At 38.9% G+C, this 27,047-nt stretch overlaps 2 protein-coding genes across 6 annotated transcripts in view; one reads left to right on the forward strand and one right to left on the reverse strand.

Moving 5' to 3' along the window:
• The window catches only part of CEP85L (centrosomal protein 85L), a 177,743-nt gene that overhangs the window by 65,232 nt on the left and 85,464 nt on the right, over positions 1 to 27,047 (reverse strand). The window lies entirely within an intron of this gene.
• PLN (phospholamban) lies at positions 6,763 to 26,502 on the forward strand. Of its 4 annotated transcripts, XR_012638820.1 has the most exons (4): positions 6,785 to 7,074; positions 8,631 to 8,702; positions 18,886 to 18,965; positions 23,866 to 26,502. XR_012638820.1 is itself a non-coding variant. In XM_074948305.1 (3 exons), the coding sequence occupies exon 3, from the start codon at positions 16,624 to 16,626 to the stop codon at positions 16,780 to 16,782; it is 159 nt and encodes a 52-aa protein (XP_074804406.1). In that variant the 5' UTR covers positions 6,781 to 7,074; positions 8,631 to 8,702; positions 16,499 to 16,623; the 3' UTR covers positions 16,783 to 17,851. The 4 variants fall into 4 exon arrangements, 2 of the variants coding, with proteins under 2 accessions (XP_074804407.1, XP_074804406.1); XM_074948305.1 differs by lacking the exons at positions 18,886 to 18,965; positions 23,866 to 26,502 and adding an exon at positions 16,499 to 17,851 and having other exon boundaries at positions 6,781 to 7,074; XR_012638819.1 differs by lacking the exon at positions 18,886 to 18,965 and having other exon boundaries at positions 6,886 to 7,074.

Raw genomic sequence — 27,047 nt, forward strand, 5'->3', positions numbered from 1 at the left:
TGCAGGGGACATGAGTTCTGCATGTGCGCAGTGGTGCAGAATTCCCCCAGGGGTAATATACTGGCTACCACTGTAAACTAACTGCCACAAATCAAGCCAATCAGCATTTGGATGAACTCTGTGAAACTTGTAATCCACACACACACACACACACACACACTATTATTTATTTGTATTACAATAGCATGTAGAGGCCCTTAATAACGGCTGCTGCAATGAAGTTTTATTATTTCCAAGAATATAGTACAGTTAGCACATTTTACTAATATACTACGATTTATCATTAGAAAGCTAAAAGTGACTAATTTCTCTGAAAAATTCTACAATTTCCAATCTACAGTGAGAATAAGGATATTCTCCTGTAAATAAAACAACCGAAGAAGGTGGCTTGTATAGTGCTGCAGATACTCAAGTTTGGGGCAGAAGAGCTAGCATGGTCCAGAAGCTATAGACCTTTTTCAAGATTAAGAAAATCACAGCTTTTAATTATTTTTTTCCAATTTGTCATTTAATAGGAGCAATCAAAGCAGAGGATAGCAGCTTTTCAAATACCCAAGTGATATGAAGGAATGCAAATCACATATCTGATCCACTATTTCTCTCAAATGATTCAACAGAAAAGCCTCAATAATGGAGAGCCAAAGAATTTCGGTGATAACCTAAATAATTATAAAAGAAAAAGAAAACTCCCCTTCATTTCAATCAAACAGTACAAGGATTCGCTAGACTCTATACAGTGTACTTTCCTAGTTCGCTGAATGACAGGAAGCAGTATACATGTAATAAAACGAACAGTACTATCAGGCTTCCATTGGAATCTGTTCTTACTGCTTAGAGATGGATCCAAACTAGAGTCCCAGATTAAAGTTCACAGTTTGACACTTTCTATAATGGTGCATCCAAATACTCCAAAGTTTTGAACACTTTGGCTCAGAGACAAATTTCAACCCCTCAAACTCACAAGTATTCGCGGGTAGGGCGGTAGGAGGAGCTGGGCTTTTTTCCCCCCCTTAGGTGTTACCAGAACACCTCACAGGAAGCAGCTATATTTCAAATAGAGTCTTTAGTATTTTTTCTTGCCCATGTACATGTGAAATGAATGGCAAGAAGTCAACAATTATTATTATTTAGCTGGAGAAATTCTGTATAAAAAGTGAAACTGTAAAAACTAACCAAATATTTTATTTATAACTATTTGTGAAACAAAAAGAGAAATGGCTAATGGCTGGTAATCCACCAAGAGCTTTTCACTCATCTTTGTATCACCACCCCATACTAAAGCGAGATGAAGACAGTGGGGGAGGAAAAGAGAAGGGAGTAAATGACAATTTCTTCAACTTGGAAAAAGTGTTAAAATTTCCGAGTTCAGTATTTCACATATGCACCTGGTAAAGCAGGGCTGACTAAACAAGTAGCCTGCAAGCCAAATAGAGCCATTTCCGTCTGAGGAGTAAATCCATGGAAGCTAAAATACCTCTTTATGCCACCTCCATCTTAATCTGAATGAAGTGCCCCTTGGAGCCAGATGGAGCATTGCATGAGGGCACCCATGCCCTCCATGAGTACTACTGCATATTAGGATGAAACTAGCTACTACAGTATTCTCTGTGATATGACTCTCAAGCTCCTGAGTATTGCTAACGTGTTGGAAAAGTTTGAGCACCCCCTTGGTAAAGACAATCTACTACTGATGATATGTAGCAGCTGAAGTCCAAAACACAATCTCTGGCCTCCATTCTATAATTGCTGTTAAAGTGGAGATAATCCAGTGCCACCACACTTGGCAAATAAAACATGGCCTTCAAGTCTTATCTCTCCTTCATATGCCTTTGTCCCTATGTTCATCCATCACTCATACCATGTCAAATAACACAACTAATCTCTGTGCTTCCTGGAACAGTTTATCTGAAAGACACTCAACACGGTTTCTTTGTTACAAGTATCTCAGCACATCACTTCATGCAAATAAACTAAGCTAATCAACTGAGAGGACTAAAACTTCAAAATTACAATGCGTTTGAAGATTTTGTAATTATTAAAAAAAAACAAAAAAAAAAACAAGCACTGTGTTAACCAAAAGCACTGAAGCAATTCTCTTTTTTTCCTTGAATGTTCTCTGCTGTATCATGTTGCTTTCTGGCAGCAAGGCAGGTGTAATGGTTCTCTTAATTTACGAGTTAAATAAACTGACCATGACTTAAATAGTCAAAAAATGTGTTGATACAAAAGGAACCAAATGTTTTACAGAATATAGATTTTTATGGTGCTAACATTTATTGTAAAAATAAGGTATTACCTGGGTACAATTTATGTCAAATATGTACTGTCTAAGGAAAATAAATTGTATATTTTGGAGGTCTGGGAAACCACTATGAATACATACCACAAGACCCAGCCAAAAATCTTCTTTGATCCTCTTCCCCTATCCTACCAATTGGTCAAAGTATCAAAGAACATAACAGGTGCCATTATACTTGTTAACACTAATCTACCGCACTTGTTAAAAGTTCATGCCCATAAGACTGAAGGTAATGTAAATATTAGAGCTGACCTTTTCAGAAACGGTCTTCTGTTACTAACAAAGCTGACAATCAATACTGTTAGAGCCTTTAGCATTCCAAGAGAAAAAAAGTCCCAGAGAGATGTGTGATGCTGCAGCTCCGATGACGAGAGACTTTTCTATTCAGTTATGTTCCATAAGATTTTAAACCCATATGCTTATGTATACTTAAGAAAACAGGTACAAAGCCAAAGACTTATCATTTTACCTTGCTATTATCGATGACAGAGTAACATTTAAAAATAAAAATAAAGCCAGCACTTTAATGACATTCCAATTTTATGAAATCATTAAGAACTTTCACCCTTTTTACCAGAGGACAATAAATGTGATGCTAAGATGACAGGCCTTGATCTTCAGGGCACAGGTGTGAGGAAGGAAGGACTCCTCCACAACACTCCACACAATTCCCTGTAAGCCAATCTATGAAGCAGGAAAGGTGACTCTCTTAGAGAAAGGACTCTCTGTGACTGTTCTGTCTCCTTTAACTTGGATACAGCATGTTGTAACAATAGTCTGAAAGCAGCACGAGGTAGGGGAACAACAAAGAGATAGGGTAAAAAAAGAATATCCCGGAGTGATGTGGTGAAGGGCAATGGAGCAATGGAAGAAAATTCAGAATACTGCTGATTATCTTCAAAGCAAATGACTAATTAAATTACCCCGCAGGCTATGGAGTACAACCTATTTATATAGCTTTTGTGATTAAAAACAAACAAAAACACTAAAATCAGACTCTGTAGGATTATATGTTAACATCATAACTTTGATCTTATTAGTTATTCCTGAAGCATGAACTCTGGTTATGTTGCTACAGCATGTTTCACTAAATGCTTCACTAATACATTAAGTTAAACAAAACCAAACAAAGCCTGAACCCCACTCCTCTCCACCCCACAACCCCCCCCCCCCCCCCAGTTAAAATAAGTAGAATCTGACTGAGACCCACTGAAGTCAGGACTGTATTCTTAAACCTCACCACCAAAATCAAGCAAGAAAAATTCACAAACAGGAAACTGTCTTAAAGTGCAATTCTGTTGTTAAACTACTAAGTAAAGTGACACCTGCTTACCACATCTGCTTTTGGGCCAGATCTTTAGCCAGTGTAAATCTGTATATGGACATTGGCTTTAATGGCACTAGGCGGATTTACAGCAGTTGAAGAACTAGCTCTTTCTATGCTTTCAGAATCGTATCTGCCACGTTCAGTAACAAAAAAGTTTTCATCACTGTTTGCACTACAGGACTAACCGAAGTAAAAAAACACCAGATATCAAAAGTGTTTCCTAAATTACCATCAGTGACACCTGTGCAAACACACAAACAACAGTGAGGTTATCACCAACAGCAGCATTTGGCTTGTCGATCATGTGTTACACTGGTGACAAGACACAAAAACAAAGGAACTCAGACTCAGTTCTCAAGGTGAGTTTGCATCACTGACAGTTAGGAAAAAAACAAAAACAAAAAACATATTTTTGTTTTTGTTTTTAAACTGAACATGTTATACTGAAATCCTAGAGAGATCTGGACTCTCAATTATGCCCTTTTTACAGAGGCAGAGTAAAGATACATTTTAAATTTACCAAATATTATTAGAGAAAAAAGTGGCACAACTGTGCGAAGGCCTCAGCATTGGCATTCAGTTTTAGTGCTGAATTTCTCTGATTACTTTAAAACCACAAAACCAGACTATGCTTGCGTTATATAATATATTTTAGTTCACTTCTATCCATCACCATAGATTATAGAAAACAAACACTAACATCTCAGAGTTTTTACCAAGATAGTACAGGTGACTGACATCTGTATCTGGAATTTTAAACACACACACACAAAAAAGACAAAATAACTTCAAGGAAATTTTTATTATTAGTTAAATAAGGAGCTGCTACACCAAGTGTAAAATGCCTCTGCTCTTTGGATATTATCCCAAAGAGCAACCGGATCGCTAAATACAAGAGCACAAACATGCTCTGGGGGTGGATTTCTAATCCCCCTGGAGAGAGTCCAGCTCTTCTCCATTTAAGGTCAGGCAAGCAGCAGCTGCACATTTTTGTTCCCGAGAAGAAAACGAAGCCACGCCAAAGCCTCCAACACGTATTCCTTTTTTAAACCTTTGCTTTTCTCATGTCCCAAATTAGTTCATTTGTGGCTGAGCACCTTGTAATACAGACACAGAAGAGTTAATCAGAAGAATGCAGTATGCATTTAAGTACAACTGGTGGCCTTACTGCACTAGTAGGTCAGCAGGAAGCACCTCAGATATTTTCAGAAGACTACACAGATAACTGAGCCCCCTCTTCCAGGTTTCATGTGACAGAAAAGGAAATTTCAGACTGAAGTTTAACAAAGTTCTACAGCGACACCTTGTCTAATCTAAAACCAATCGGTCTACAATCGGTATGATCGACACAAGATTCACAGTGGGTATACTCATAGCATTCACTTAGTCTGAAACTGTACTATGTATTCAGATATTTTAAATGGTTCTGGAGTAGAGAGTCCTAAAATGGTTTTAGAAATACACAGAGGAGATTCATTAAATTCCTCTGAAGGCACCTTTTAATTGTTTGTACTACTCTCTCATTTATTTCCTGGTCATAAATTAAACAAAACAAGAAAAGTATCAAATTTTAATAAAACAGATGAAACTACTAGATTGAAGACAATTTTTTTCTTCCCAACAACATGTCACAACACCATATATGAAAAAAACAATCCTTATGAAGCATACACAGACACACCCCTAAAGTGGCAGTAACAGACCAATACAGCAAAATCAACAAAGACAAGTTAAAAATCTGGGAATGAATAAGTGCAAAACACCACTTTTGCTATGCCCATCTGTACAAGGGATGGATTTAAATTATAGTTAATGTTATGCTGGGTGTTGTAGTCAAACACTAATCATTTTAACAGTGGACATTTCACTTTAAAGTCAGAATTGAAGCAGCTGACTAAGTTAAAGAAAGTACTTTTGCTAAAAGTGGTTCATTTTGCCTCAAGTAAAAGAGCAGCGCCATAATGTACCCATCAATGGTAAATGAACTTTTTGCAGGAGCGCATCCTGTGTTAAATATAAGATGCTTTCCTTTATAAAGGGCACATACATATCTCCTGAGATGTCAGAGATCCATAATACTAACATTGCCACTACAAGTGAATTATGAGGCCTTAAGCACAAGTAAAAAACCACCACCATTCACTGAGGAGACATTCAATTAACTTTAAACTGAAACATGTAACCTTAAATTTTCTGTTCCTGATACTAAAGGGCAATAGAAAACTGCCAAATATACTATATTAGGATAAAAGCTTCAAGCTCTGGTTGTGTTAAAGTTATTGTAACAGTTTTAGAGGATCTGACTTCACTTAACTAAGGGTAAAGTCAAGAGAAGCTCATCAAAACAGTGCAAAAAAAGTAATGCAAACACTATATTTTTAAAAAATGCAGCAAGACAGAATCCTTCTCTCAGCACATTATTGTGTGTCTGGTTTGTGTTCTGTCTATTTAAGCTGCATGGTTTATAGAGCAGGGAGCATATCTTCCTCTGTTTACTATATTGCCAAATCCGCTCTGTGCTTTCTTATAAAAAATGATCATATCTGACCACAATATAATTTGGTTTGAGGTACAGGGCAAGAGAAGTAACTATTTTAAGTATATGCGGAGAGCTAAAAGCATCTCAGTTTATCTGGGGCAAAATCCTGCCCCACATCAAGTCTGTGGGTGTGGAGATCTTGAAATGAAGCACAAACTGCATCAGTTCCTCTGGGGTAGGGAAGGAAAGTTTTGGAGAACACAATAGGGATACTCATACTGTGACGTAAAGAGGATAGCAGTCAGGTGCATAACCACACTAAAAGCGATACACACCACATAGCTTAGTAAACCCCTTTTAACAAATGAAAATGGTTCAAAGCTTGTGAAGATGCTCAAGACCCATAAAAAAAAGAATTAATATGAAAGCAAAATAGTCAAAGGGGGATTTTTATTATGGGAAAATATTTCATCATTGTTGTAGCAAATTCACCATCTTGAAGAATTTTCTAGCGTTTTCTTAATTAATCACAATCTTATATAAGTTACTAAAAATACTACATATTTGCATGCAGCCTCATCTCCACGTTTCCAAACACTGGATCATATCACTGCTCAGGTTCTTCAGTTCATGGCCATGCAGACTGCTTTCCTCCTGTCCACTTTCTTAAAGAATGTGGCAAAAACAAAAACAAACCCATTTCCCCAGTGCTAACATTACTGCTACAATGAGTTTAGATGAGCAACTTCCCTGTATTGGAAGGCCATGTTGTAACCAATCACAACTTCTGAATTCCTGCATGACATCATGAGCCCTGCCTCAAACTTTTGTTATTTTTTCCCTCCACCTTCTTCAATTGTTCCTACAAACTTGGTGACAGACTCAGACAAGTTGCCAGAGAAGTCCAGGCAAAGTTTCCCACAGCTCAGAACACATTATCCTATAATTCACTAACAATCATCAGCAGAGGTAAGGGATCTCTTCTTATTACAATTATATTTTAGTTTTCCAAACTAAACCGCTCTATGCAAAATTAGCAGTCTGTATTATAAATGCTTATTTAAAATAAAACCCAACCCTTACAGCTGCTTTTTTAAAAAGTAGAGAGATTTTAGGCACGACTGTTCCAAGCCAAAAAAATAGTGCAATGGAAAAAACAGGATGGTAGTTTTGTTTTTAAAAATCATCAGCTTCTTTTTAATATGAAGCTATATTTTCCTTGGGGAATGGGTTAAGCAAACATCACACCACCAGAAGTCTTACTGATTTCTCCCATACCTCTACTCAGGTTTTTGTTGGCTATTGTTGCTTTTGTTTTAAAATTCAAACTGAATTTTTCTGTTCTCATCAAAAAGTAAGTTTTAATTCAAGAGTTTACATCACTGTTTTTTGGTTTTGAGGGTTTCTACTTTTGGTTTAGTTGCCCACTAGCAACCCAACATAAGGAAAGTTCACCTTCCTATTCTTAAGTCAGAAAAACGGATTCACTTATATAGCACAGAGACATTTTTTAAATTAACCTGTGATATATAGAGACCCCTATTTTGATTATAAAGAAGGGTTAAAATGCTGATCCTTAGTCATTTTGCAGTATTCAAATTTTAATGTACTATGTCTCAGTTCTGAAATCTTTTTAAGGTTTCTTTTTTTTTTCTGATGGCCAATATAACCTAAACTTAAAACCTTTTTTTAGGCTACACTAGCCTCTGAATCCATTAGTCTCATTGAAATACATTGGCACAAAAGATTCTTAATACCTAGCAGGAAAATACAGCTAAGATTCTCAAACATCAAAAGTAATTTTTATAAATAAAGTATCCTTCCATCCATCAAGTGTTTGGGCACTGTACAAAACAAACAAAAAAAACCCACATGAAAAAGTTTTAGCTATTTAAAATCTGACCCTTTTATAATGAACATATAGAGCAAAAATACACTTTATTAATTAAAGGAAATGAGTAAAAGACGGGACCATGCCTGGTCAACAGAAACTTTTTTTTGTCATTTCTTACATTTGTTTTTGTATTTTCATGTTAATTTATTTTGTTAAGAAATCCAAAGAACCATGACTGCATGAGTCTAGGAATCTGATAAGAATTTTCCTAAATAAGAGGGAGAAATCTATCATTTTTTTAAGACGTCAGGAGACTGCAAAACACAAAAATGGACTAAGTACATTCTAAACCTATATCTGTTCTAAGAGTAGCACTGTATTTCTATCGATATATACCTCATATATGCATGTTTACATTTTAGGATAAGATCCATGAATACCAGAGAGTTCTACTGTATATTTTGTATTTAGAAGTATATTCTCCCAACACTCTTAGGAGTGCCTGCATGCAATTCCATTAACATTGTGTGTGCAATGTATTCATCAAGAATATACCCAGATATTTGTATTTGGATGCATCATCCATGTGCGAACAGGGAACTGTTAAAACTCTATTCCTGGAACACTTTGATGTTCATATGGTGAACTTTGCATCATATAACTAGTTGAAGACTATGTAATTCTGTTATAGGAGTTGTTTCCAGAAGGAAGCAGTAGTACTTCTCATTTTGCCTGCAAGAGGCATTTGTCTCGGGATATTTAGGTAACAGCATTTTATTTTCCTTTTAAATATTTTTATTTAAAACCAAATATTTTGTCTTTTCATACAAAGATAGGGATTTGCTCAAACTAAGTTACAGTAATTATATTTAAGAAATAAACAAGAAATTTGAGTTATTATACTGTGTATATAATACACACACACACACACACACACACACACACAAACAAACAGAGCACTAGCACTTAGCTGCCCTGTATTATTAGATTCTTTATAAAAATACATCCATGGCTATATCAGGTGAGATTCTTGTCTGATGTAAATTAATATAGCTCCACTGGCTTCAATGGAGTTATGCTGATTTACATTAGGTTAGAATGTGACTATCATCTCTACATAATCCCAAAGCTTGCATGGGTAATAACACATTTTGTAGATGTCCAAGAATGCTGAGTAACAACAAAAGTACTGGTGATATAATGAAAACAATGTTTTTAAACAGATGTAATATTCTACATTTGACTTACAGTTAACAGCAACTCTCTCTTTGTTTAATTGTCTGATTCCTCATTAATATTTAGAGACAGTTTTGTAAATACTGCAGAAGGAAAAATTAATGAGTGTTTCATAAATGTCTAGAGACAAGTTACAGCCTACGTAGTAGATCATTGCTCTAAAATTTGTTACTTCGGATGCTTTAGAACATAAGAAAGGCCCTACTGGGTCAGACGAAAGGTCCATCTAGCCCAGTATCCTGTCTTCCGACTGGCCAGCACCAGGTGCCCCAGAGTGAATGAACAGAACAGGTAATCATCAAGTGATCCCTCTCCAGTCGCTCATTCCCAGCTTCTGGCAAATAGAGGCTAAGGACATCATTCCTGCCCAGCCTGGCTAATAGCCATTGATGGACTTATCCTCCATGAATTTATCTAGTTTTTTTTTAAACCCTGTTATGGTCTTGGCCTTCACAACATCCTCTGGCAAGGAGTTCCAATAGAACTTTATTTCTTGTTCTATTCCTAGCTTTCCTGCAGAACTTCCTCAATGTAGGATTAGCGGTAAATGTGAAGCTCATTAAGATGGGCCCATAATTACAGAGAGCAAAAATGTGCTTATTACTGTACCTTTTAGATCAGCAGCAAGTGACAAATGCTCCCAACACATCCACATAGGAATAAACACCTTGTTTTGTTTGTTTTTAATGGCATTTGATCCAACAATAAATGTATGCCAGTTGAGGACCAAGCTTTGGAAAACAGAGTCAGTGATATATGTATGCTTTTGGGGACTTGTCCGCACATCAAATCACTTTTTAACCACTTGAATTCACCCCCTACCCTATCCCAAAACCATTCTTAAGAAGATTATGAAGGAAAAATGGTTTCTCATTGCTTTATCTTTGCCTCAATTCTATTTTCACTTACGTGCTTTCTATTTCTGTTATCAATTATTAGTCCTACAGGAGCAATTAGAACCCCAGCTGAGACTGGAGACCCACTGTACTAGATGCTGTACATGCACACATTAAGAGAGCTCCATTCCCAAAGACCTGCTGGTCTAAACTGACAAGTCAAACAAACAAGTTGGAAAAAAGCAAGTGGTATTATTCCCTAGTTTTTAAGTTTGGGAATTGATACATAGAGAGATTGAGTGACTTGCCCAAGATCACACAGGAAGTCTATGGCAGAGCTAGGAATTTAACTCAGATTTGAGTCAACCACAAAACCATTCTAATGACTCAATATCATATCATGAGTATGACGACTCAATATCATACCAATATCATTACTAATTTTATTAAATGATGATCAGTATAGCCATACGAGACATGCTGGGTGACTTTCAGAAACAAGAATCTAAGCTATGTATGCACAGCTAGAACTGTTGCAGACATTGAGTGAGTAATTACATTAAAATATATATCTGTTAGCTATTTATAGGACCCAATCAGTGTAATATTTAGACTTTAGCCTCTGTTGGTCCTCAGCAACTTATGATTTAGGAAGAAGCTCTCTCTCATTGATAGCTATTTTGCCTCTAGAACAACAGCAGCAGCAAAATCAATCAGAATAAGGAGGGTAGTGGGGGGAATTCACCGAGCCCCTTAAAATGGCCAACGAAATAGCTGAACTTAGCCTGTTTTATGACATCTTAACCACTGAATCCATTAGTCTGATTTAAATGCCATTGCACAAAAGATTCTTAATACCAGGCAGGAAAATTCAGTTAAGATCTTCCAATATTATCATCAGAAGACTATTATATATATGTGTGTGTGTGTGTGTGTGTGTGTGTAAATATAAAAATTAAGTATCCCCTTCATCCATCATTAAATCAAAGTGTAAGAACAATGTATAACAAAAAGCGACCCCAAACAATTTTAAAAATTTGGTCCTTGCTATTTCTGGCAAGATGGATTCAGTCTACTGTTTCATGAACTGTTTTCTGTATTCCAGCTTCAGTTTGTCTCTTCTTGTTTCTTTACACCCGCCTTTCCCCTTGTTTCTCTTTCCCTCTCTGTAGATTTTTGGCCCCTTCATCCCTTTGATCTCCCGCTCCATTTCTCCTCTCCCCATACTCTATTTCTGTGTTCCATCTCCCCCTACCATGACATCTATTTTTCTCTAGTCTCCATCCTTTACACAGTTCTATCCATTCTCTTTCCCCAGTTCAGCTTCCCTTTTTTGATGTTCAGGTTGCTCCCATCAGATGACTGCCCTTCTCATGGTGTGGGAACAACTTATTGTGCCCACAGTGCTAGTCCTTTCCTACAGTGGCCTGCTTTGATCAGAACTCTTCTCTAGTTGAAACACTTGAATCAGAACAAGAAAGAATTCCGACCAGAGGTTCTACAAGACTTGAATAGCGATACAGGAAAGCTCTTATGCTGTGGGTGGATATACAGACATCCAGCTAGTGACCAAAGAACCAGTGGACCATTGGCAGAGCATTGCTCCACTTCAGAAAATTGCTTGATGCCATTATGAGCCTCTCCAGCACCCACCACCTATGATCTAGTCCTGTTTTTTTTTTTATAAACACTTGTTTTATTGAACTAACTGGAGCATAAACAGTAGACACAGGACCTCTAGTGGTCTAATGAGTTAATGTTCCCCCTTCTTCCTAGACTGAAAAAAAGGAGACTTCAGAAGGACATAGTAGGTTTTCAAAAATTAAATGGATCAATACAGTCACTGGCTGAAAAGGAGGTTACATATGCTGGAATTAGACATATTTTTAAGGAACTATAAATAGAGCAAAATCCTGTCAGGGAGGGAATATCAACAGGCAGATCTCTGCACTGCCTGTAGATTTCTATGCATGAGCAGAGTAGCAAATCGTATTCTCAATCTTACTCTTGGATCTGCACGTTGCGCATCTAACTGTAATCGGGGGCTCCAGAACTACACTCCCACAGCTAATGTTCAGTGTTTAATCCTAGATACTTAACTAGCTCTCTTTTGCTTTTGAGGTGCTGAGTTCCCACTGTCAAACCGTGACCTTTTAGTTCTTCCTCACCTGAATTTATAGAGAGCATCTCATCTCAACTAGGATTAATGGGATTTCATGTAGAAAGACCAGAGGAACAACAATTAATCCAAAAGTATGTTGTATGCTGGATTATTTTAGATAATAGCTTCCAAAAATATACATAAACCACAGATCGCATAACTCACTAGCATTTTTGCTCTGTGGTACTGATGGTCACTAAATTGTTCATTTTCAAAAGGAAGCAACTAGGATTACTGCTTTTTGTGCCATGCTACCAAAATGAAATTACTGTGAAATACTTCATTACTTACTGTTCATTTCCTGTGCCTGTCTTACTATTCCATGCCACAAGTTAGTTTGGTTTTATGGAAAGATAGTAAATCATGCATGCATGTCAAATCCCTTTTATTTCACAGATATAACTCCACATTTAGTAAACATATGACAGGAAATGAGTAAACTGTGTCTAAAATCACTGTTTCCAATGGAGCCAAATTTATCCTGTGTGACCCAAGTGAAGTCAATATACTTATACCTGGAATGCATTTGGCCTACAGTTTTGAACTTTGTTCACATACCTCCTCTCAGTATGAAGGGTACTCAGAAATGGATAAAAATAACCACACGCAATCACTACAATAATTACTTGTCAGCTAGGAGAACAGTCACTGATCTGTTGAACCACTCTAAGACAGCAACTATAAAGTAACCTTTACACACATGTAGGATCGGCAATGTGGCCTTTTCCTGAAACGATGAAGTGTGGACACTACATCTCTTCCAGATGAGTGAACACACCCATTGAATGACTGAGCCAAAGGTTTGTTTCTTGGGCAACGCAGGAGAGTACTGCACATGACACAATAGCACTTGGCACATAAGAACTCAAATATAATTTGCCCTCCTGCTGAAACTCCCACTTTTGGCTTTTGAGATACATTTTTGTGTGTGCAAGGCTTCATCATAGTATTGACCTAAAACATTAGCACCAGTGATCTAAACTTGGGCATTTCTATGCTGTTATGATATATGGCAAGAATAGGCCTTCATTTTAATTAAATGATTCTTCGTGATATAATATTGGACTGTGCCTTTTGACCTTGTTTGTTATCCACACACAGCTGTGTTAATGAGTCTATTTCTCTTAATGCACACCCAGGGAAGATTAACAAGCAAAATGTGCATTTGCTAGCTGAAACCAAGCACCTTGTAGCAAAACACGTATTGAAGTCTAGACATATAGATCTATATGTAGATGAGAAAACCTCTCCCAAACAGAGACATGTTAGGTAGGGAGAAGACAGGAGCACTCAAAATTGCTTCTGAAACCCTGCTGGTGCTTCTTTAAGAACTTCACACAGGTTCTCTAGCACAGCAACACTAATTACTGAATTCTGAACTCCTTACATCTGGTTCTTCCAGAGCATTCAAAATATGAATCTTTTAAACACAAAGGTACCTATTTTCATTTATGCCACTATCTCACTTTAAGGCTCCTTTACACAGCCAGAGTGGTATATGAGAATCAAGCCCAATGACTATTTCACTAACAACATTTCCTCTCTCCTTCCAAAGGTTTAAAAAAAAAAATCACCATTAACTTTTTTTAATATGACCGTACTAAAGGATGGGCCTTCTCTGAATTTTGGTGGCCATTAAATAATAGCACAGAAGGTTGTGATGAAGTAATTCCCAGCAAATATGGTCGTCTGAAGTGTCAACTTATGCACTGCTTGAACAAACTTGTTTGTGTCAGTATAAACAGGTTAGTGCTTGAACTATCATACCTCATCTGGAACAGAATAAACATTTTAGTGTATCTCAGCCCCTATTAGGCTAGGCGAATGGATAAACTTTCAGTCAAGTCATCTGAGAATTCTGGCACGTCTGTCTTGCTTTTACTGCACTTACACAAGAGAGACACAGACCAGACAAATAACTGAATAGAATATGCCGGGCAAGTACTTTAAGTCTTTATGCTATACCTGCTTTCATCTATCTAGAGTCAAACTAAGCTGAAAAATTAAAGTGGCAACTAAAAATAAGCTCTCGATGTCATATACCAAAATTGTAGAATCTAAGTTTAGGAAAAGATGTCACCACATTCAACCAACCAAAGCTATTAATATATCTAGGTGCAATTTGATTTTTGTGTCAGTTTTTGAAATGCTATTTAAGTCTTCGATGCTGAAAACAGATCCCTGTCACGGCATACAATAATAGTGGATATGAACTAACAGCCCCTTCTCCTCCTCTCCTGTGGACAGATTTTTGAGAAGAGAAAAAAGATAGGTTGACAGTTTTCATGAAGTTCACTTTATGATATTTCTTATGAATCCTTTTAGCCAGATCGGCAAGCAAGCTCATGGATCTGGAAGCATCCATGTGTAACGAAAGCCTCTTTATGCTGCTCTCCATTTACCCCCTTTTACAGTCAGGACGGTTCACACAGCAATTATGATGCCATTTGTGGGATGGTCACTGCTAAGGATTTGTCTTCCCTCACTCTACGTGGATGCGATGGCAGGAGTCTATGTATCTTAAAATATAGCTATTATGAATAAACTTATTTGGGTCAGGAGTAGAGAAAGTATATCTGCCACAGAGAGAGACAAGGCAGGCAAGGTAATATCTTTTATTGGACCAACTTCTGCTGGTAAGCGACAAGCTTTCAAGCTACACAGAGCCCTTCTTATGCTCCCAGAAACACAGCAAAATGCAAGGTGGAACTGATTGTTTAGCACAGGGGTTCTCAAACTGGGGGTTGGGACCAGTCAGGGGGTTGTGAGGCTATTATGTGGGGAGTCATGAGCTGCCAGCCTCCACCCCAAACCCTGCTTTGCCTCCAGCATTTATAATGGTGTTAAATATATAAACAAGTGTTTTTAATTTTATAAAGGGGGGGGTCACACTCAGAGGCTTGCTATGTGAAAGGGGTCACCAGTACAAAAGTTTGAGAATCACTGGTTTGGCATAAGTAGTTGGCAGCCTGGAATGGTCCCTTACAATATCTGGTAACTGCTTATGCTAAACAATCTGTTCCACCTTGCATTTTATTGTGACACTGGGAGAACCTTTCCCAGAGCTGAAGAAGAGCTCTGTATGGCTTGAAAGCTTGTCTCTCTCACCAACAGAAGTTGGTCCAATAAAAGCGATTACCTCACCCGCCGTGTCTCTGTAATATCCTGGGACCGATAAGGCTACAGCTACACTGCATGCATAGAGATAAATGTAATATAAACAGAGAGGCAAATTCTCTGCTAGGAGAAAAATTTATGGTGAATAAATGTATTTATCCAAGGGCAGATTGCAGTTACCATCATTATCATCAATTACTTGTATTGTTGTAGTGCCTAGCAGCCCCAGCCATGGATCAAGCCCTCATTGTACTAGGTCCTGAACAGACACATAACAAAAGGACAGCCCCTTGCCCTGAAGAGCTTACAGCGTGTTCTGGGGATTTATTTTTTTTTAAAATTCAATATAACTTGCATTCCTAAAAGCACTGCATCCCTATCTCTTTATTTCTTATAAAAAGCACTTCAAGCAACACTATCTATCACTAACAAATTAAAAAGTTGTATTTTCCCATGCATTTATTGCAGCATCATCTCTCTGCCTTTGGGCATGAAATTTTTAGTGCACGTTAGTACTTTCAGAGAAGAAAAATCTCATGTCTCAGACTGCCAGTCCTTCAAGATAATTTTACTAGAAATTCCCCATATCACTGATACGTATTAGATGCTGCCACAGCATTTGCTTACACTTGAAATTCTTTCTACTTGGAAAGAAAATACATTAACAAGACTAGTTTTTCCGCTCCCCCTCCAAAATGAGGCATTGAGAAGCTAAATGATTTGTCCAAGGTCACATAAGTAGTCAGTGACACAGCCAGAAATAGAATCAGAATTTCCTGACTCCATGTTCTGTGGCTTTTATCCACAAGACCATCCTGCCTCTTAATTGGCCAGAACCAACTCCCACTGAAGACAAGGGGAATCTTTGCATGGACTCTGAAGGGAATCAGATTAGGCCCTGCTGGACCGATTCTGAGAAGTGCTGAGCATCCACAAGTTCCATCTCATAATGGGCCTGCACCTCGGATTTGCAGGCACTCAATAACTCACTCATAAGGTTGCATGTGCAATTCCATTAAGTCTTATCTGTCTTGAAATTTTTTTTTTTTTTTTTTTTTTTTTGTGTAAGTGAAAATAATGTGTAGCAGACTGTGGAAAGTAACTTCACTTTTTCTTTCAGGCACTATTATAACGAATACAATCTGCACTTGCACTGATCAAAACACTTTACTTTTGTGTTTCTAACTCTTCACTTTCCTGCTTTCCCAGCTCCACACAGATTCTCTAAACCAAAAACAGAAGATAATAACCACTTTGCACTGTTCCTGACAACTTCTGTTTTTTACCTGCACTTCTTCTAAAACCTGACTTGTGCTCTCTGCTTTCCTGTTGCCATGGAGAAGGTTCAGCACATAACTCGCTCTGCCATGAGGAGAGCCTCAACTATTGAGGTGAACCCACACACACGCCAAAAGCTCCAGGAGCTCTTTATAAATTTTTGTCTTATTTTAATATGCCTCTTGCTTATCTGTATCCTTGTGATGCTTCTCTGAAGTTCCACAGCATCTTTGCTTCCCATTGCACTATCCTATAAGAAAGCCAGAACAAAAGGGAAAAAAAAGAACTAAACAAGAAACTCCCAAGGCAAGAACACCCATGTGAGCAGGTCAAGCAGTTGGACTAAAACAGTCTCGTCAACCCCACGGCACCATTTTCGGACTAGCCATTGTAAACACATTAAAAAGCTCTTCTGTATTGAACAGTGATTTAAAACCTACTGGTACGAAGCTGTCCATGAGGTAACTTGTTTGTTCACCTTGCTAAGAGGCATCTCATGTGAATGTTGGAAAATTTGTGCCTTTTTCATGGAAGTAAGGAAGGGCATAAATTGTGTTATTCAATTAGTGTTTCAGCCAAGTCAACTACAATATTAAAAACAAATCACCTCTCTCTTTTGGGCCTGCATGCTTTAAAAATTTCACTGTAAATCTTTTTAGATATTGGATATATATTTTAATATCTTACAGAAGCCCAGATCAATCCAAAATGATGCACAGGCACATTTAGATTTCAACGTGTTCCAGAAAATTTTCTGTTCCACTTCAAGATGCTACAATGTTACACTGTTGATTGAAATTATTTAACTTGCTCTAATAGTTTATGACTAGAACCCTGAAAAATGAAGTAGAAGCTATTTTAAAGAAACCTTTTCCCAGATATAAAATTGTCTTTTTTCCTATTTGAGGAAGGGATTTAGGACTGATTAATGGGAAGAAAAGTAATACCAAAACTTCAATTCTGTCTGATATCTTTTCACGTGACTTGTGACTCAGTTTTAAAAAGATGTGTGTATTGAAGCAAACTGGCATTTGCAAAGAGAGTTTTAATTTGCTTTTCAAGGTATATCAAGAACCAACCACCCTATTAAGAGAACAGCATTCACTCATGTTCAGTTGGCTAACAAAACAAGCAGCAGCCAAAAGTGTGCCTTGAGTAGGGTTGCCAATTGTCTATTCACACAAACCCAAACACCCCTGCCCCTCCCCTTCTCTGAGGCCCCATCCTGCTCACTCCATTTCCCCACTCTCTCTGTTGCTCGCTCACCCCCACCCTCACTCACTTTCACTGGGCTGGGGCAGGGAGTTGGGATGTGGGAGGGGATGCAGGCTCTGGGCTGGGGATGAGCCTGGGGTGGGGGGGGGAGGAAGGGGAGCAGGGTGCAAACTCGGGGAGGGAGTCTGGGTGCAGGAAGGGGCTCAGGCCTGGGGCAGGGGATTAGGGTGTGTGTGGGGGGGAAGGGGTGCAGACTCCAGCCGGGCAGCACTTACCTCAGGCAGCAGGCTCCCTGCTGCTCCTGAAAGTGGCTGGCACGTCCCTGCGGCCCTGGAGGAGGGCAGGGGTCTCTGCGCACTGCCGACACCCCGAGTGCCAACTCTGCAGCTCCCGCTGGTCATGAAGTGCGGCCAATGAGAGCTGTGGGGGCGGAGCCTGACTTAGCCCTGCTGCGCCACCGACCGGGAGCCACCCGAGGTAAGCAAGGCTACGGGGTCCGTACGCTGGTCCCTCTGCGCGCCACTCCCGGAAGCGGCCAGCACATCCCTGCGGCCCCTGTGGGACAGCAGGGGGCTCCATGCACTGCCTCTGCCTGCAGGCACCACCCCCACAGCTCCCACTGGCCACATTTCCAGACCAATGGGAGTTGTGGAGTCAGAGCTCAGGGCACAGGCAGCACCTGGAGACCCCACCCGCCCCCGCAGGGTCATGCCAGCCGCTTCTGGGAGTGGCCTGGGGCCAGGGCAGGCAGAAAGACCTGCATTAGCCCCCCTGAGCTGCCGGACTTTTAGCGCTTAAAATCTCCTGGTTTGGCTTCAGTAGCCTCCGGGAGATAGAGCCTGAATCCAGCAGACTCCTGGGGAAACCAAGAGGGCTGGGAACCCTAGCCTTGAGATCTCAAGATCCTTTTGGTTTTACATACCTTTAGCAGCAAATTATTATTATCTACCGCACTTTACATGTACCATAATTTGCACAAAGAAATGCAATTTCCTTTACATTAGGAAACTTGAATACAGGAAATTCAGCATTTATCTATGTCAGAGAGGCTTTTGTGTTTGGTATAATAAAGTAAAAGTAAATTTGGGTTTTTTATTCTGCAGCCAGGTCATTTCCATTATTCTGATCAAAACTTACCCAAGCTGGATACAGTACAAGAAAAAATAATGCTTTTCTTTTAAAGGTAACTCACTGCTTATCCAAACCCTTTCTATTTGAGGCAGCTCATCAGTATAGTATTTAACCAAATTCACCTTCTAGTGAGATCAAGATGGTCAGAAATCGGTCAGAAAAACACAACATAGGCCTGCTCCCAGCTAGCTGATGACTAGGGATGGGTTTCTAATGTGATTGTCTAGAATGAAAAGCTACCCATCTGTCATGTTGTAAATTTTATACCATACCTTTTTCCAGGGAAGGTATATTTTGCAGGCATCAAGAACAAAATAAAGCAGTGGTTCCCAAACTAGTCCATGGATCATGGCAGTCTATGGAGCTCTTGCTAATGGTCTGCAGAGAGCTGGCAGTTCACACAGTGCTAGCTCTTCTTGTTTCCAGCAGTCAAAGCACATTAAGGAACAGCTAAACACACAAATATTTTCCCAGTACCAGTTTTCCAAAGGGACATTGTGTGATTGCAAAGGAGGTGGCCCACATTATCCTGGATAGGAAGGGAAGCAGTTTGCATAATGACCTATTAACAGATAGGTCGCACAATAAAAGAGTTTGAGAACTTCTGAATTCGAGAATTTATTGATCTCTCAAGAGCAAAACCTTCAATTGAAGTCTATTTGGTTCAGCAAGACTTTGAAATACTGAAGTTAAATATCAGTTTCATACTGAAAGTCACTAGAAATTGACAAGCCAGCATACCCATATTAAGGTGATGCCCTACCTAGAAAAAGCAGATGGATACACAGGTCAGCAGAAGGATAGAATGAAGTTGGTAACTACAGGCAATAAAAAGATAGCTTCTATACATTGGCCAATTCAGGCACTGATGGATTCAGCTATCTTTCAACTTCCTTTGTTTTGAAAGACAGTAGTCAATACTGCCTCTTGCATCTCAAGCACATATCAGAATCCTGAATGCACCACTGAAGACTGGTAAAAGAATCCCTGTTTCAAAAGGCGTTTATAAATACTAGGATCACATAAAAGCATGTGTGTCCCCTCAGCCTAGTCCCGCTGTTAAAACCAAGCACGAATGCCTTATTTTTGGTGAAACTGTAAATGCAGTGGAGTACAGTTTGAAACAAATACCCTTATAATTCTTACTTGCAAGAACTGGTACTGTTATTTAAAAATTGTTTATTGAAATGTCTAGGTAGAATTTCAATGAATTTAAAAACAAAGATGTGCTATCACATACAATTTAATGTGAATATAAGACTATTCTTCATAATTACAATGTTTAAGTGATCTTATGTTCTATTCCACATCTTTCAATTCTGCCCCACCAAATTCGTGAGGAGATTCTAGTAACTGTATAGTAACTATTTAAAAGATCTGCCTGTAACATGTTGGGATGTCCCTTCAGAAGAAGTGGGAAAAGCCAAAGCTACAAGTCTTTTTGATTTTTTTTGGATATAGGGTTTCCAGTTTTAGTTTGCCCTCAAGAGGAACTCATACATTCAGGGAACTCCTTGTTGGGATAACAGGCTTCAGAGGAGTCAGTTTTTTATATTAGAAGGCAAACCCAGTACAAATAGAATTTTCCTCATACAAATTCAAAAAACCTTAAACAAGAGTCAAAAAACCTTAAACAAGAAAAAATGAATTTAAGAAACTGAAAACACTATTAGCATTTTGAACCAATGTAAATCTATAATGTATACATGTGTGTCTTGGGATTCTGTTGATATGAAGAAAATACGATAACATTTCTATCATACTTTATACCGTAAATATCAGTGGAATCCAAAGATAAATGAAACTTTTTTTTTCAAATTTGGGTACATAAGACCTTTCTCTTTGTATAGTTATCGGACCTTTAAAATAAGCATTTTATTGTACTTCTACTTATTAAAATCAACATTTGAAGATAAAATATTAATACAAAAGCAAGGAGTGTTCAAATACACTCCAGTTTAGAAGAGTTAATTCTAACTACTTATATAAAGTCATGTGAAAGAACTAAGCAATGTAAGAATTTTTTATTCTTTGTAGTGCTGTTTGTTTTGACTAGCGCTATTTGCTTACTTTATTATGCCTAAATGAATTTTAAATAGATTTAATTCACTCAGGGTATACAAGCAATCTAGTGAGTTTAATTAAACGGCACTACAGTTCACTCTGTAAGAATAAGAATTCCAAATACCTTAGGTGGCTTTTGATTTGGGGAGTTTTCATTTCTGTACTCAATTGATTGCCATTGCTTTACTGCACACTACCTAATTTTTTTACTAGTTTGTCTTACACATAGGTAAGGAGAAAAAAAAAATATAGCAATAATCTTGGATCAGCCCTCCAAAAAAAAAAAAGAAAAGAAAAACTCAAGAGTCAGTAACTCTTAACTCTAGCATGACTCCACTATAATCAGCAGAAGTTCCATCCCAGGAAAGAATTTAGTCAGGATCAGAATTATGCTTTTTTAAAAAACTATATAGTAAGATTCCCTGTTTACAGCCTTTAGGCCAGATCATCAGCTGGTGTAAACTGATGTACCGTTTTACACCTGCTGAAGATCTGACCCATTTCAGCATTATATGTTCTGCTCAGAGCAAGTCTAAACCATGAGGCAGTTAAACCTTGGATAGTTAAAAAGGGCACCAGTACTTTCACCTTTTCTAGGCTAGTTCTGCCAGTGGCTGTTGTTGCCACTAGGGGAGCCATCAATGGGAAATCTTGGGGGGGGGGGGGGGGGGAGAGACGGACCTAATGTGGAAAAGGACTAAATGACACTGTTCTTGCAAAGGTGCATAACCACCACTGTCTCACAATGCAGAATAATCCACAGTGCATGGGTGTCTGGTGTAAGCCAGGCTCCACCTACTTGTGGATGCACCAATATGCACATAGCTATTTACACACACACAATGAATTCGGCCTGTGGCATGTTGGTGCCAGATTCTGATATTCATATTCTCACTAAATAGTACTTACGAGACTAGCTCTTAAGTCAGAAAATGTTTGTAAATGGTCTGAAAAACACGGATAATCACATTTCTATGTAGCGTTTTGTATCTTCAGTCTGCCCCATCCCTAAAGTTTGTAATGGAGTTTCACGTTTTTAAAGATGTCATACTTTAGCAATGCTGTAGGTAGTAGTGGAACTCTCTCTCTCTCTCTCTCTATATATATAAATAAATAAAAAGCTTGTCATTAAAACCAGTAAATTAAAATGCATTTCTTGGGAGCAGAAGGAGGTACGGCAACATATTTTTATGTCCACAGTGGAAAAACGAAGTATGATGGCATACGTATAGAGACTTTTGTCAAGATCAGTGTTCTCATTAAACAATCACCTAAAGTATTTGTAATGGTTTAAACGAGGCTCAAATATTTCTTTTTAATATCCGGACCATAACTCTTACACATACTTTATTTTATAAAAATCAGATCACTATTTTTAAAAGGTACAAAAATGCCAAAAAGGTACTAGCTTTATGTATTTGACAACCATAAACAATCCCCCCCCCTCCCCCCAAATGGCTTGCCATCTAAATGAAGTTTTAGCAGCATTTAGTACAGAGGTGGGCAAACTACAGCCCAGGGGCTGCATCCAGCCCTCCAGAAGTTTTAATCCGGCCCTCAAGCTCCCGCCGGGGAGCGGGGTAAGGGGCTTGCCCCACTCTGCGCTCCAGCCAGGGAGCGGGGTCAGGGGCTTGCCCCACTCCGCGCGGCTCCCAGAAGCAGCAGCATGCCCCACTCCAGCTCCTACGTGTAGGGGAAGCCAGGGAGCTCCACACACTGCCCCTGCCCCAAGCACTGCCCCCGCAGCTCCCATTGGCCAGGAACCCCAGCCAATGGGAGCTGTGGGACAATGCCTGCGGACAGGGCAGTGCACAGAGCCGGAGGCGGGACATGTCGTGGCTTCTGGGAGCTGCTTGAGGTAAGCGCTTTCCAGAGCCTGCACCTCTGACCCCCTCCCGTGCCCCAATCCCCTGCCCCAGCCCTAATCCCCCCTCCTGCCTGCTGAACCCCTCAGTCCCAGCCCAGAGCACCCTTCTGGACTTCCAGCCCCTCATCCCAGGCCCCACCCCAAGCCCACACCCCCAGCCAGAGCCCTCACATCCCCCCCTGCATCAGTCTGGAGCCCCCTCTTGCACACTGAACTCCTCATTCCTGACCCCACCCCAGAGCCCTCATCCCATCCCGCACCCAAGCCACCAATTTTGTGGGCATTCATGTCCCACCATACAATTTATATACCCAGATGTGGCCCTTGGGCCAAAAAGTTTGCCCACCCCGATTTAGTACATAGCGTTGAGCAGTCTTATTTGTTTAATGTTTTGTTTTTACAATTGCTAAGTTATTACATTTTTAAATAAACTATTGCGTATATGTTTATTAAAAGCAGTAAAGATGTAGCCTGTGCCAACTCAAACGAGGCTCTTAATAAGGCTTTTGCAAGGCTGCAATAAATCTTATATAACACATTGCTGGCAAAAATAAGAGGGTGTTGCTCGCTGTGCCACACAATGCTGAAAACCTTAGAAGGGCAGGAAATTTCCCTATTTGCAAAGATGCATTTGACCCACGTTAGGAAATTTTACATTTTTTGAAACTTTAGTGTTCTTCCAAAAAGTTTTAAGCTTCCAGGTTTTTGAAATATAATGGGCCTTAAAGGAAGTTTCAGCCCCATTACTTATTACCCATACATTCCATAAATGACCTTGACAAGAGCCTTGCCTGGACAGTACCACACCCATTTTTTGTTTTTAAATAAAATTGCTACATAATCCCCATTTCTTCTACTATGGGTCTGTTCCTTAGAAGAGCAGTAGCAAAATAGGAGATATCAGTAAGTCAAACAAGTTATCTTTCCAAACTAGCTGCTCTTCGCAGAAAGTAGAGGATTAACATTACCAGTCATAAGAGTATAAGTTATTAGTTATTGTGAACAAACAATTTTCTCTTAGGTGGCAAAAACTGAGGACAGGTAGAAAACTAAGAACAGGATGAAATACATGCGAATCCCAATTTCTTACTACTGCAACTGAACCAGCAGAAGCTACAATCAAGAATTCAGCTGCAAGCACAAGAGGTCAGACTAGTGCAGAGTATGGATCTTGCTAACAACAGAGGCCTCAACTTGCTACTTAATTTCCTGCTTATTGTTATGGTTCTGGTGCTCATGTTTATCCTTGTTAAACTCATGTGAATCTCCTTGAGGTTCTGTTTTTGCAATGATAACTTAACACTTCAAACTATCTGAACATAAGATGTAAAGACTGCATAAGCTAGAGAAGGGTCTATAAACTGTAAGAATATTACATGCTCATGTATCTACTCTACAGCAAAATAGCTTAAAAGCAAAACAATCAACATACTTGCCAAATGCTAAGAAAAGTGTATAGTTCCATGCTGGCTACAAAAGGACACTGTATCTAAGAATACACAGTTCTCTTGCCACTGGTATAATAAACTGATTACTTGTACTTAAACAACTAAGAATCAAAGGTGGCAGTCTCCTAGGAGCACAAGTTCTGCAAAGAGGATAACAGAAATAACAAAAAATGAAATCTTCATAGAGAGGCCTCTCTGAAGAAAACTGAAACACAGGCCTGAAAAAAAGGACAAGAGAGATGCCTGAAGCTGATTGATGGCAAGTATCAGATTACATACAGAAAAGAAAAACAAAAATGCTGTTGTGGCTATTCAAAAGCAAACCCCACCAGCTGGTTACAGGATTTGTCATGCATGTTCAAATATAAAACAATATTAACTGCAGCTTTTTAAAAGGCGTACCATCCACTGCAGCATTTGAAAAAACAAAAACAAAAAACCAGCAAGCAGTTCTATTATGCATCAGTATTGAAAGAATTTCACCAACCACCAGCTGTTAAGCTTAAAATTTTGAGCAACAACGAGGTAATATAAAACAGAAAAAACACTATCAAGTCTCCATACTCTACTTCAGTCTCTGAAGTTTTCTGAAAGTTTCATGCAATAGTAGATGGGAAGGACTGGATACTTACAATTAAAGCTTTTCACACTTGTCTACGAATGACGTATGTGCAATAGATATTTAAACAGCCTTTCCAAAAATAAAAAAAAAAAAACAAAAAACACATCTATAGCAACAAGCTGTAAAGTCAATAGCTATTCTATGTTGATACTCTATTGTCAATTTCTGTATTGATTGTCAATGTATGTTTCAAAGACAAAAAGTTACCCAGCTACTTCATTATAAGCACTTTATCACATTTTGTTTGATATTTTGGAGGATATTCTGCTGTTATAAAATGTCTGTACATTCATATACAAGAGATCTAAATTATAGCAATGCTTGTTTAATGTTTCAATTAACCCTTTTAGAGTCTCACTGTGCAGACATTACGATAACATGAAGTATACCAAATCCAAACAAAAAGCCCACTGCAGTCAAAAGGAACCACCATGCTATAATTTTCTAATGACATGCCTATTCACAGGTATGCTGCGTAGACAGCTTTAGAAGGTACTGTGTATATATAAACTACAGCTACCAAGAGAGACAATTTGGAGAAAAAAAAACAAAAACAAAAAACGGTGACTCTGTGGGTTGTATTTATATTTCACTCTTTATCCCAAATCACTTTACAAACAAAGCATACAAGAATCTCACCATCCTGGGCTAATGTGTAGCTACCTCTGGGGAGGAATGCAACAACTGTTTATCAACTAAACAGTGACACTACACAAGTTTGAGACAGATAGTAAAACATACATCTTTAAAATACAGAATATAAATTTGTATGAGCTACTGGGAGTAACACGTCTTCTGCAGCAAACAGAGGCATAATATTTTTAATAATCAAAAATGGTCAGGATTGGATTTACACATCAGCCATCAGCACATATTCAAAACCATTTATTGTATTAAGATGAATCCCTAGTTGTCAAATCCCAAGACTACCTACTTCGCAATGAACAGTATATAAAAAGCAACTTCAGTGAGGTACAACAATGAATGTTGATTAAACTAAAAGAGACTGAAGTTTTTAGCACGAAAAATTCTCTCTGAAAATACCATTTAATTAAAAATTGAAAGTTTTCTGTGGAGAAATGTTGATTTTGAGAAAAGACTTCAATTTTTTGAACAGATGGGACCACGGTAAAAATATTATGAGTTGACATTTCAAAATGAAACTACTTTTCTCATTTCAAAATGTCCATCGGAAGAGAGTGCTGGTGTCGTTTCAACATGTCAGTTTGTTTTGCTCAGAAATATAGACATTTAGTTGAATACTTCCCATTCACAAGATGAAATATTTTGGTTTGCAAAATGTTTTGATATTTTGACTTTCCATTCTGATTTGGAATGCAAATCAATTCTGAATTGTCTAAATTTTCCAAATGACGAAAATCTCATTTCCCGAACAGCTCTAATATTAACCTATGCGTACTTTAAACAGAGATATGGGTTAAGCACCTCGTTAATGGAAGATGGCAAACAGACAAATTAAGGGGAAAGCCAGACTACTAAGTAACTTCCATCCAGCACAGATGTAGCCTCCCAGATGAATTACTAAACTCAGGTGTAACTGCAGTATGAAACAAAACAAAAAAACAAACACGAAAAGAGCATGATACCATGAGAGCGCTGGGGGTGGCTGCTGGGTGTGTGGTGAGGACATAGGCCTGGCCTCAGCATAGGGCCAGCTTCACTGCACACAGCTGCCCTGGGGCCAGTCCCAGTTTACTCAAGGCAGTGAGACCCTGCCCAGGAAATGGTGGGGGAGGGGGCTCCACTCATCATCCAAACCCAGCTGCTCAGAATGGGGAGAAAGCCAGCATGAGCCAGCACCCAACCCTGCCCCACAAAGTGCCTGGAGAACCAACCCCACCCCAGAGTTCCCTTTGGGCCTCTGTAGCTCTGACCTCTTCATGCAGTGATGTGGCCAGGAATGGTAGCACCATGATGCAGGACTCAGCCTATGGAGCTGCATGTGGTTTCTTGTGCAAAGGAGCAAACATGGCTCCTCCAGTTATTCCTGCAGGATGTTTCTGCATCCTTGGTTTCAAGATTTCTGTGGGTCCAACTCAACCCATGAACCCCTGCTAAAGCCACCATGGCTTCCACCTATTATATCAATACTAGAGTCAGATGCAAGTCAGG

The sequence above is a fragment of the Natator depressus genome, chromosome 3 (genome assembly GCF_965152275.1).
Source record: "Natator depressus isolate rNatDep1 chromosome 3, rNatDep2.hap1, whole genome shotgun sequence".
In the NCBI taxonomy this organism is placed as follows: domain Eukaryota; kingdom Metazoa; phylum Chordata; order Testudines; family Cheloniidae; genus Natator; species Natator depressus.

Bases quoted from the DNA above. Each gene is read 5' to 3' on its own strand.
- PLN (XM_074948306.1), top strand. From the start codon at position 16,624: ATGGAGAAGGTTCAGCACATAACTCGCTCTGCCATGAGGAGAGCCTCA.